Here is a 12,746-nt window from a genome sequence, read left to right on the forward strand (position 1 = left end):
TAGGTTTAAGAAGCTCAGTGAACTTCAAACTTAAAAGCATACCTAGATAGATCATACCCAAACTGCTGAAAACCAGAGATGAAGAAAAGAATCTGAAGAGCCACCAGAAGAAAACAAGTCATTTCACATACGGGAATAACAATTCTAATTTGATAAGGAAATGGAGCCACAAAGAGGTTTAGTATTTACCCAAGGTCTTAGTAACAGTCACTGGCAGAGCTAGGATTCATACCCAGGCAGCTTGGCTCCAGATCCTTGTTCTTATTCACTAACACATGCTGCCTTACTAATAGAATACTATGCATTTGTTAAAAATAGAAATATAGAGGGTCAGTTACTGATGTGGAAGACATTTATGATCTGTTAGTGAAAAAACAAGATACAGAACAGTACTAGAGATGTTGTCCTTTTTAAAAAAAATCTACACGTGTAACATTTATATGGAGAACAGAAGAATATCACCCTAATGCCATCTGGTTATCTGGGTGGAGAAATTGTGAATGATTATTTATTGCTTATTAACATTTTCTAAGTTTTCTAAAATGATCATATATAATTTACAAAAGCTAGAAAAGTGTGTGTCAGGCTAAACTCCTGTGATTTTTCTTTCTTTTTCCTTTTAATTTGTAAGGAGAAAAGCCAACAATTCCAGTCTTGTTTGATCAAGGAATGGGTGATTCCACTTTTGAGTTCCATTCTATTCTGAGTTTTGGAGTTCAGTCTTCGTAAGTATCTAAACAAGAGAAGTTTGTAAGTGGTTGTGAAAATAAGAGTGAAGAACAGTTCTTTCCTTCCTTCTTGCTTTATTTGTAAAATTGTTTTCTTTATCCCATTTTTATCTTGTTGCTTTCTCCCTAGAGTTTTATTTGTACTAATGAAATTAAGTGGTTTGAGATATTAGAGTAATATGTATTTAATATGTATTAGGGTGAACCATGCCTATAATTAACTGTTTTTGACCAACAAAAATACTATTTTTATATAGTCCAACCTACAACAAGAACAGAATTTAAGAGACTTAAGTTAAAATCACATCTGACTTGCTCTGTGACTTCTGAAAAGTCTCAGGTCACTCCAACCCTACCACAATTCATTTTCTTGTTTGTAAGATTGAGACAGTGGTCTTCTAACTTACCTCATAACGTTAATGGAAAGATATTTATGTGAAGGCACTCTGAAAAATATATATCCAAATCAGATATTACTTGTTAATGAATATCATCTGAGGTACATTTTTCTAGTTGTGATCCTTGTTTACATTATGTATCCCATTGCTACTGAAAATATTTGTTACTTGCAACAAATAGAAGTTCAGGAAACCAGAAATAATCATTGCTAGTACATATATTATTATATACACACACAGACATACACACACCCCTATCAGCGCAGAAGTACTTCTTGGTCCCTTATCCATACACTAAAACTTATGTCAGATCTGTTTCCTCTGAGTTTTTTTTTTTTTTTTTGCGGTACGCGGGCCTCTCACCGTTGCGGCCTCTCCCGCTGCGGAGCACAGGTTCCGGACGCGCAAGCTCAGATTCTCCACGGCATGTGGGATCTTCCCGGACCGGGACACGAACCCGCGTCCGCTGCATCGGCAGGCGGACTCTCAACCACTGCGTCACCAGGGAAGCCCTCCTCTGAGTTTTAATCCTCTCTCCAGTCTGTTCCTTAATTTGGACCTGGACCCTTTCTGCTGTGAACATTTACTGCATCTTTTATAAGAAATTATCTGGGTCATTACCATTTTGTCGGAGACATTTTTCTACCTGTAGGAGTTACAGTTCTGCTTTTCCCATTTTTTCTTAAGGAATAAATCTTCTTCAGCAGCTCTTATCTCTAATTTGACAAAGGGTAGTTTACTTTGTCAAAAGGAGTTAAATTCTTACTTTGGTACTTAATTGGACTTCTCAATAGGTAGCCCCTTTTACTAGACCATTATATCAATATAAATTTTTCTTGTTTTATTTTTAGGATAAAATATTCTAATAGCATCAAGGAAATGGTCCTTCTCTTTGCCACAACAATTTATAGAATTGGATTGAAAGTGCCTCCTGATGAAACGGATCCTCGAATCCCCATGATGACCTGGAGCACATGTGCTTTCACTATCCAGGCAATTGGTAAAGCCTATAAGAGAACTAGTTTGGAGCTTTATAGAAACAGAATTAACATTGATTGACCAAAATTCCTTTTTTTCCCTGATGGCCTGGAATACTTTGACTTGTTTAAGGACTCTTAGTATATCAGTAGATTAGGTGACATGATGCCATTTAGCCTTAGAATATTTTGTATTAATCTCTTTTAACTACAAAAATGAGCATATAAACTAAAAATACTTGAAAGGGACAGCATGAAGCAAGCTATATTAGAAAGGTGGCAGAGTTACAACACTGGAAGATCAGAGAAAAACAAAGGAAGAAGAATCAACCCAGAAATGTCCAGTATTTTTATTTCTTTTACACTTTGAGATAAAAAGAAAGGTAAACTAAAGTCATCTAAAAAATTACCAGGAAAGAGAAAGGAAGACTGAGGGGGTCAGGAGAGACGGATTAGCAGCAAGAAACCTACCAAGTCTGAAGGGAAGCCCACTGTCAAGTTCTCTGCCATGTTGAAAGCTTCTAGCTATCAAATCAACATGTTGTGCACCAGCGGTCCCCAACCTTTTTGGCACCAGGGACCAGTTTCATGGAAGACAGTTCTTCTGCGGACTGGTGGCCTGGGCGTGGGGGAGTGGTTCAGGTGGTAATGCAGGTGATGGGGAGCAGCAGATGAAGCTTCGCTCACTCACTGCTCACCTCCTGCTGTGCAGCCCGGTTCCTACCAGGCCACTGACCGATATCGGTCCGCAACCTGGGGGTTGGGGACCCCTGTTGTACACCTTAAACTTACACAGTGTTATATATCTCATTAAAGACAGGGGTAGTGAAGCAGTGAAGAATTGCTTAGATTTTTAAATTAGTATATTTGCTCATGACAGTCACAAGATAGAGTACTACATGAAAAAGAGTTAAGAACTGTAATTCTTTCATGTCATCTTTATCCAAGCCAGTTTCAGACTCATTTTCCAGTTTTTCTGGTAGTTGTTTTTAATGGTTCTACCACATTTTCTTCATTTAAATATAGTTTTGTAATAAGACACTATTTCATGATTTGAAGTAACTAACATGAAGCCACTTCTTTTTTTTTAATAAATTTATTTATTTATATTTTATTTTTGGCTGCGTTGGGTCTTCGTTGCTGCACACAGGCCTTTCTCTAGTTGCAGAGAGAGGGTGCTACTCTTCGTTGCGGTGCACGGGCTTCTCATTGCAGTGGCTTCTCTTGTGGAGCACGGGCTCTAGGTGTGCGGGCTTCAGTAGTTGTGGCTCGTGGGCTCTAGAGCGCAGGCTCAGTAGTTGTGGCGCACGGGCTTAGTTGCTCTGCAGCATGTAGGATCTACCAGGGCTCAAACCCATGTCCCCTGCACTGGCAGGCAGATTCTTAACTACTGCGCCACCAGGGAAGTCCAAAGCCACTTCTTTCACAGAGCGTTCCTGGACATCAGCATCAGTCTCTGTGAACGGATTTTAGAAGTTATTTCCAAACCTGTCAGACTTAAATTGTGGGTAAAAAATAAATACACAGGTTTATATTTACTATGATTAAATAAAATGAGAAAAGGAAAAGATGAGGTTTAAATAGAATCTGAACAATATGATATGAAATGTAAAGCATTCTTTTGGAGTCATAATCTACTAAATATCTTCAGATTTCCAATGAAGGTACTTTTACACTTTACTATTTTGGGAACACAAGCATTAGGAATTGGAAATTTATATTTAGGCATTGAACATTTTAAAAAGTGACAGTTTTGTTATAGAGTAGATGAGAAATTCATTGGAGAATAGGACTGAGTCTTCATGTGTGTTTCTGTAACATAGTAATTTGAATCTATTTGATTAATAGAGTGTTATATAGTTTTCACTCTAGGGCTTTTTCCATGCAGTGGATATAATGCTGTACTTTATTCCTAGTACATAAACAGCTAACTTATCTCACTCCCTGTGGGTGTGGAGAGACATATACAGGATGTGTTGGCACAGTTATGAAAAATAGTTGAGGAATCAAAACAGAGGGTCTGACAAAGAGAATGGAAGAAGAGGACAAATATTGTCAATCGATCACTTTGTGAATAAGATATCTTATGCCGCATAACAGGAGGGGGCCCTTCTGAGATAAAGGCACTAATCTCTGAAGAATTTAGTACTTCCTCGCTCAGATTATTTAACAAAACTTCTTCCCAAGCAATACCCAGGAAATAACAAAGTTTTGCTTAATGACTAATTCCAAAGTCCATAAAATGTCAGTTCAGGAATTGTTTCAAAACCAATAGGGTGGTTATATGATCCACACATCCTCCAAATTTTAAAAATGTATATATAAATCATGTGATATTCATTTTAATATAAAATTTACAAATACAAAATCAGTACTGAACTGAAAAGATATATTAATAGGTTTTATACTTGCTCAAGTGACTTTTGTAACACAATATATAATATTCAGTTAAACATCTGGTATCTAATGGTAAAAAAAACTACCAGCAAATTGAGGTTACATTTAGAATTAAACATGGTGATACTTGATTTAGTTCATACTGACCTTTTAACTATCGCATTTTGTGTTTAATGGTGTCTAGATTAGCCAAAATTTTGTCCATTTTTAGCCAGTTCTGGTTTTCTATTTTTTCTGCTTTCTTCAAAGCTAGAATAAGAGAAAATACATGATAAGAAAATGCAAAAAGAAAATAGGAAATAAGCCTTCCACTCTCACAGATGTGTTTGCTACCAAGGATCAGTGAAAATAAGAGTAATTTAGTAATAAATACCCTAGCCAACAAGGCAAAATATATTTCTGAACCCATGCTTTTTTGGTATTTTCAGTTTCATCTTTTTATCCTATAAATCTAATTGTTTTTTAATAGTACCTAAAAGAGCAATAACGTTACTTACGTCTGTCTTATGTATTATTTTTTAACAAAATAGGTGTTACTATATTAAAAAAATTACTTATTTAAAAATTTTTTGCAGAGAAGGACAAATACTGTATGTTTTTATTTATATGTGCTATCTAAAATATAAAACAAATGAACAAATATAGCAAACAGACTCACAGATACAAAGGACAAACTAGTGGTTACCAGAGGGGAGAGGGGTAGGAGTAGGGGCAAAATAGGTGAAGGAGATTAAGAGGTACAAACTACTAGGTACAAAATAAATGTTACAAGGAAGTAATACAAAGCACAGGAATATAGTCAGTATTTTATAATAACTTTGTATGGAGTGTAATGTGTAAAAATATCAAATTACTATATACCTGAACTTAATATAATATTGTAAGTCAACTATACTTCAATTAAAGAAAAAAAATTTTTTTTGCATAGGAATTTTTTTTTTTTAAAGGAGGATAAATGAACCAGAATGCTTTGTTTTTCCCAGGTATTTTTTTTTTTTTTTTTTTTTTTTTTTTTTTTTTGCAGTACACGGGCCTCTCACTGTTGCGGCCTCTCTCGTTGCGGAGCACAGGCTCCGGACGTGCAGGCTCAGTGGCCATGGCTCACGGGCCCAGCCGCTCCGCAGCATGTAGGATCTTCCCAGACCAGGGCACGAACCCGTGCCCCCTACACCGGCAGGCGGACTCTCAACCACTGTGCCACCAGGGAAGCCCCCAGGTATTCTTTATTGATTGCTGCAGGGACTTTATTATTTGTAGTAGCAATTTGTGAATGATCTACATTTGCCTTTGTAGTATTCTCTCACTCAAAAGTTTGGAAATTTGGGGGACTTCCCTGGTGGTCCAGTGGTTAAGACTCCGTGCTTCCAATGCAGGGGGCCTGGGTTTGACCCGGTGCCGCATGCCACAACTAAAAGAGCCCACATGTAGCAACGAAGATCCCGTGTGCTGCCACTAAGACTCAGCGCAGCGAAATAAATAAATAAATAAATATTTTTAAAAATTGGGTGGGGGGGAAATTTTGGCATAGACTTAAACATGAAATTTTGAAGGGGAAAAGTGCAAAGCATCTGGTCAAAAATAAGATTAGTTAAAGAATATCTGATAGAAACCAAGTATACAATTGTAGCAGTATTCAGAATTTATCATTTTTGTTTTTCTTACTCCTTGAGAAAACCTCTTGGGAGATGAAGGAAAACCTTTGTTTGGAGCACTTCAAAATAGACAGGTATGTGTATTCCAGCAGGGTACGTGTAACTCTTGGTATGCTTTTTTAGGGAGTCCGCAGTATATTTATCATTTAAAAAAATCTTTATTCATTCCTTTTTCTGTAAAAGCAGAATTCTGTTAAAAAAAAAAAGCTACTTCAGTCTCATAGGAGACTGAAGGGCCAACATTGTACACTTTGGAGAGTTTTCTCAATCTTAGTGGTTAAATGTAATTCACAGAAAGATTTCTGATGATACTTGGTTACTTTTTATCCCCTTCTCTGTTTATTTCCAAATCAGAACCCTAGTGTCTCTTACATTTTTCCTTCTCACTAATTTTGTACCATCATGTAATATTAAGTATTAATGCTGGCTTAGCTCTAGATAAATCATCATACTGAATTCAAGAATAAAACTAAACCATGACTCCTTGATGGGCAGATCCTGACTCTGTATAACTATACTCCTGCCTCAGGCCCAAGCCTCATAACATTGGGGACCCTGAAAAACAGTGCTTAAGAAGTGTGCTCAGTAGCCCTGTGAAAACAAACTGGGTAACAGGATTCCCTAGACCACCTACTTCCTAGCCATTTCTCTCATTATCTGATAGCTGACACAGGGGACTTGGAGTCCACGATGTGCTTCCCTATAGTTCCCATCCTTCCATCTGGGAAGCAGAAGATCTGTTCCCTGAATTCAGTGATTTTCTGCCATCATTTTAGAATTTCTGTAAATACGTTTGTTTGCACAGGCCTCAATAGAATAATTTAGGCCAGATATTTAAGAGAATGACTCTGGGGAAAATGAGTACTTAAATGAGAATTGAGATGATTATATCTTTAATACCTCTTTGTCATGGGAAGATCTATTAAAAAAATTCGGTGAAGTCATAAAACTTTTTAGAAGTATTAAAAATATTGTAACTAAATTTGCAAGAATGTAAAGTATATAGTAAGTCTGCACTAATTCTTGCAGACTGGGATTGGTTTTTACATTGAATGACTTAGGTCTTTTATCTTCCCTTATCTTTTTATCTTCCCCTCTCTTACAATCTAGCATAATGGTCTAAAAGCATTAATGCAGTTTGCCATTGCACAAAGGATTACCTGTTCTCAGGTCCTGATACGGAAACATCTGATTCGTCTTCTATCAGGTAGAGTCTTCTCTGAATTATTATTATTATGTTATTTATGTGTCTTTTCCCATTGCATTTCTGGCAGTGTATTTTATTAGGAAACAACACACTGCACTAACTTTGGATACTCATTACCACAGCCTTACAAAAGAAAAAAACAAAAAGAAAAAAAACACATGGCTGCCCCTTTAATACCTGCAATCTTATTTTTAAAGCCAAGTGTTTTCAAATGTTGTCAACGTGTATCGGTTATACCCACCTAGGGGCTTTTTTGAACCAACATCCACAATCACTAACATCTTGTATCTCAGTCTGGTTAGAAAAGGGAGCAGTGATGTGGCTAGAACATTTAAAAATATGTTTAGTTTTGCTGGTGTGTATCAAAGTCATATAAAAATAATAGAAGTGCTAAGTGTGGTAATCTCAGACTGTAGGTCCATGCATGCCCTTTTCTTTGAGAGACAGGCTATAACAGCTGAGTTGGGGTTTTTTTTAGATTCTAACAAGCTAGAAATTAAGCCCATATGGTACTCAATATAAAAACAAAAAGAGGGATTAGGGGTCATACAGTAGTAGAATGATTTGGCTTTCATTTTGGTTGTCTGCATTTCCATTTAGGTATTTGTACTACAAGAGCTCCTTTGCGTCTAAATAGGTCAGGCTTAAAAAAGACTGTTTTTATAAGTGTTTTTATTCGTAAGTTCAATATGTCACAGGTAAAGAGGTTTAAACTTGCACTTCCTAGGTATGTTTCTACCAAATAAGAGAGTCATTCAGTCTTTTTAAGCTTTAAAGCCAGGCATAGTGTTTTTCTAGCTGATCTAACAGGCTTTTTTCCCCAAAATTGACCAGTTACTTTACCTTGAAAGTCTGTTGAAACAGGTCACCTTCCTCCTTGTTGATTCCCACAAGCTTCTTAGGGAGCTCTTCCTGGGCAGCTTTCTGTCACTCTAATGACATGGGGGTTCCATGGCTCCATCCAAATCTGCCACCTAAATTTCATTAGAACTTTTACCCTGCCAAGTTTTATATCTTCAAGTTTATTTCCAGCTATCTCCTGAATTAATCTCATGCTAATAGGAATCTAATATTAATGCTGTTCCCTAGCTACACACTTAAATTTTTTCTGTTTTTTCATTTACTTTTTCTCTTATTGGTCAGTTGCACAGGCCCAGAATTTTGCACGTGTTACACATGCTTCTTATTCTTAGGACCTCTTCCTATTGTTAACAGTTTATCCTATTTGCACAGTAATATTTTGGTCTTGTTTTTTTAATTTTTTGGCATCTCTTTTCATTTCAGTTATAATTTGGATACCTTGTTTTACCAGCACTTCCAAATAGTCTCCCTGCTTTTACATTCATCACACGTTATGGGATTTATAATGTTTAAAACACGTCAAAATAAGCACCAAACAAAGAGACTATTTAACATCATCACAGATAGCAGAAACTGAAATAATAGTGCATAATCTCTAATTGGCAGTAACTAATAGAATTGATGTGCTTTTGCTCTGTAATGTAGCTTTGTGCCTTTATGTAAAAGTTTGGTATGTGAAAATTTATTAGCAGGAACATCTTTATTTGCAAGGTGTTAGGGCTATAAACTCTGTATAGAGGTAGAAGATATGGTCTCTGCCATTTGTAAGGCTTATGATTGAATTAAAGAAGCAGAACCTCTGTGAAAACTCACATTATAATGTAGCCAAATGCCAGATATATGGTAAGAATACATGCTTCAAGAATTGAGACAGGAAGGGATCACTGTGGGGCTCTGCTGTTTTTTTCCTCTAACAGGGTCCATAAAGATAAGCTGAGAGGAACAGAGACAGCATTCTAAGCCCAGGGCACAATTTAAACAGATTGAGGAGGTAGGAAAGCATGTGATATGTTCAAGTTAGGCAAGTTTGATAGGAGTAGTGGCACCTGTAGATAGATAGAGAAGCATGAAGTTGTTTTGATAAAAATAGAGGATCTTAAATGCCCCAATGAGAAGTTTGAACTTCATTCTTCAAGTTATTGGGAATTTTTGAAACATTTTGAGCAATAATATTCTAAAATTAATTTGATATTGTATAGGTTGGATTGGAAAAAGGAAAAATTAAAGGTAACATGCATCTGCATGTAGTAGCATAAATTAGGGAGGGAATTGTGATGGGTGGAGGCAAGATTTTGAATTAAAATGAGTAACTAGATTATTGAGAGAAATAGGGAAGTCCAGAAAGTCCACAATAGAGAGCTGTTTTGTGTGAAAGGTGATGAATAATGTTGTAACATGTTGATTCTGCAGTAGCAACAGGACATACAATGCTCACTGCCATGTATGTGCCAGGCATTGTACAAGGATCTTTTTATATAATCATGTCTTTGAACTGCCATTCTTCAAGGAAATTATCATTTTCCTGATTTACAGATGAAGAAACTGAGGCACAGAGAAGTTATTTGACTTGATTGAGGTCATAAAAAGAGGCAGAACTAGTATTTGAATCCAAGCCTGACCATAAAACCTATGCTTTTCCTGCTATATCACATAAGTTTTGCTGAGATATTTAATTTAGCATAAATGGAAGATTTATTTATTTACTTATAGCTATTTAGCTATTAACATAGCTAGTTAATGGCAGAGCCCTGTTATCACTTTGTTTTTTAAGGCCAATATTAATAGCGTTTATCGATTACTGTATGCCAAGCTCAGGATAAGTACTTTTAATGCACATGTTAACGAACCTCTCAACAATCTTGTATACACTGTAGACTTAGAGAAGTCAAGTACCTTGCTTATGACAAATAGTCGCAGGAAGTACTGCATCCCATTTCTGTCTGACTCCAAAGCCCATGCTCTTAACTTTTATGGTTTTGTTTAGAATCTTGGATTTGGGGTTGAGAAATTCACCTAGTCTGAATTTTTTTTTTTTTTTTTTTTTTTTTGGCGGTCCGTGGGCCTCTCACTGTTGTGGCCTCTCTTGTTGCGGAGCACAGGCTCCGGACGTGCAGGCTTAGCGGCCATGGCTCACAGGCCCAGCCGCTCCGCGGCATGTGGGATCTTCCCGGACCAGGGCACGAACCCGTGTCCCCTGCATTGGCAGGCGAACTCTCAACCACTGCACCACCAGGGAAGCCCCTAGTCTGAATTTTAAACAAATAATAGTTTTATTGAAATAAATTAATTCCCTCATTTTTATATATACAAAACCCTTACTGTTGTTTTGAATTCTTGATTTCACTTCCTTGTCACTCTTTCTCTGACTTCCAAATTTAGAGACTGATCAAATCAGAAAGACAAAGTTTTTGAGCTGTCTGCATTTCCTTCCATTCATCAGCCCATATAAACCATTATCTAATTTTAATTCAGGAGGATCATCTCCATACTCCTTTCATTTACAGTGCTTTTCATGCTCTCCCTGCTCCAAACCCCAAATTGTTCACGTATTTTATGTATCACAGAACATTTAGAAATGCGTAGTTAGGGGGGAAAAAGTGGTAGGGAACATTGTATAAAAGGAATTCTTTTTCATTCAGCAAATACTTATCAAACAATTTCTTACTTCAGTCATCCTAGTTTATTTACCCTTTGCCCCGTATCTTATATTTCAACCATTAAATTGCATCCAGGGCTTTTTAGAGCCTTTTCTCAGTTTAGTTTATCTTTAATTATGGTTCCTATATCTTAAAGGTGTGATATACCAGTTTATCAGTTTCTGTATTATAACCCTGTTAAATTTTTGTTTTAGATCTTGCATTATATTTAACTACATTGCTTATGACTGACTGAATTACATTAAGGTTTTTTTGTTTTTTAGTTGTTCTTCCTAACCTCAAATCAGAAGCTACACCTTGCCTTCTATCTGTAGATCTATTTCATGTTTTGGTAAGTGTTCAGTAAATTTTTTTTTTAAGTCACTCAAGCTTAGAATTTCGTGTGTTTTCCTCATTGAAATTTATGCTCTTTGTTCAAGATTATAAATTATCAGTGTTCAAAGTTTAGTCTCTTTTGTCCATTCCCTTTACAAATAGATACAGATTTGACTGAGACCATGAAAATCACTTTAAAAATGAAACCACATTTACCCTTTACTTTGTAATAGTCTTATTCTAGTTGATTATATTTAATTAGTGTCTATACAAACAAACTTTTTCTAATAATGTATTTTCCCCCTTCCTCTTTTTCTCATCTTGTTTACATTCTAAGCAGTGAATGATGGGGTGAGCTGTCTTAAAATCATTAATTATTCGTGATAGGGACCAGGCCATGGGTGCATCCAGGCTTCCCCCAAAACACCTATGGTTAGGTGGCAACTGTTTTTTGAGTTTCTTGCACAGCTTTTCCATCCCTGTGAAGATTCCATTCCTTCAAAGCGAGTTCTCTAGAAAGAGCCATGGTGAAGTTGGGAGCATGGAGTTTGTGGATGCAAGGTTAGCCAGTATCCTCTACCCAGTGGTTGTCTCCCTATCTTTTGGAATCTCTTGGGGGAACCTTGAAAAGAATGCTGGTAAATGGGCCCGACCACCTGAGATTATGATTTGATTGGACTGGGGTGGGGCCTGTGTATCAGTGTTATTTTAAGAGCTCCCCAAGTGATTGTAATGTTGAATCTTCTAAAATCGCAGGGTTGAGACCACTACCTAGAACTAGAATAAGTAGACCCAGCAAAGGGTTAAATCTGTTTGGTGATGACATTTGTCCTCTATTTGTGGTATATTATATTACAAAATATCTTGTTGAATAATTAGGAAAAATATGGTGGTTATTAAAAAAAAACACAAACAGTGCAGGATCTGGTGTTCTTTACATTTAGTTATGAGATTAACTTGTGTTGGTCTTTGTTGTTACCCATGTTGATGTCCATTTTCTCTCATAGGTGGGTACTGTGTTAGCATTCCCATCCTTGTATTGGGATGATGCTGTTGATCTGCAGCCTTCATCAATTAGTTCTTCCTATAACCACCTTTATCTCTTCCATTTGATCACCATGGCACACATGCTTCAGATACTTCTTACCACAGACACAGGTAAAGCTCCCATCAGTTGTTAGCTGTAAATAACATTTGCCCATGATTTATTGGCAAAATAAATTATGTTTGTGATTAATCATTTTATATATTTCTAAGTTCTGTATTATGTCTCTTTTTGAATGACTGTTCATTTGTTTCTTTACGGATGCTGTTTAAACGGAAAGGTTAGAAGAACTGTGACAGGAATAATTAGGTCAACCACTTGATTCTCTAACTTGCAGCTGCTCTCTAGGTATACAGGGAGACCATTTGGATCTGCTTTTCCCTTTCTTTTTTTTTTTCAAATTCCCCAATCTCAAGGTTGAGGATTAGTCTCTCCATTGTTTGTTCCTACCTAAATACTTTCAGCCTTTCGATAAGCCTGTCTACGAAACATTCTTGATTCCTCCAGCT

At 36.6% G+C, this 12,746-nt stretch overlaps 1 protein-coding gene across 6 annotated transcripts in view; it reads left to right on the plus strand.

Annotated features, from left to right (window-relative positions):
• The window catches only part of UBR1 (ubiquitin protein ligase E3 component n-recognin 1), a 169,562-nt gene that overhangs the window by 132,312 nt on the left and 24,504 nt on the right, over positions 1-12,746 (plus strand). For all 6 annotated transcript variants that reach the window (XM_033435659.2, XM_004273939.4, XM_033435660.2 and 3 more), the window contains 6 exons: positions 632-725; positions 1,978-2,126; positions 6,171-6,226; positions 7,263-7,359; positions 11,141-11,208; positions 12,200-12,350. In XM_033435659.2, coding sequence (XP_033291550.1) covers positions 632-725; positions 1,978-2,126; positions 6,171-6,226; positions 7,263-7,359; positions 11,141-11,208; positions 12,200-12,350 — 615 coding nt within the window. The remainder of the gene's footprint in view (positions 1-631; positions 726-1,977; positions 2,127-6,170; positions 6,227-7,262; positions 7,360-11,140; positions 11,209-12,199; positions 12,351-12,746) is intronic.

Source organism: Orcinus orca, chromosome 2 (genome assembly GCF_937001465.1).
Source record: "Orcinus orca chromosome 2, mOrcOrc1.1, whole genome shotgun sequence".
In the NCBI taxonomy this organism is placed as follows: Eukaryota; Metazoa; Chordata; class Mammalia; order Artiodactyla; family Delphinidae; genus Orcinus; species Orcinus orca.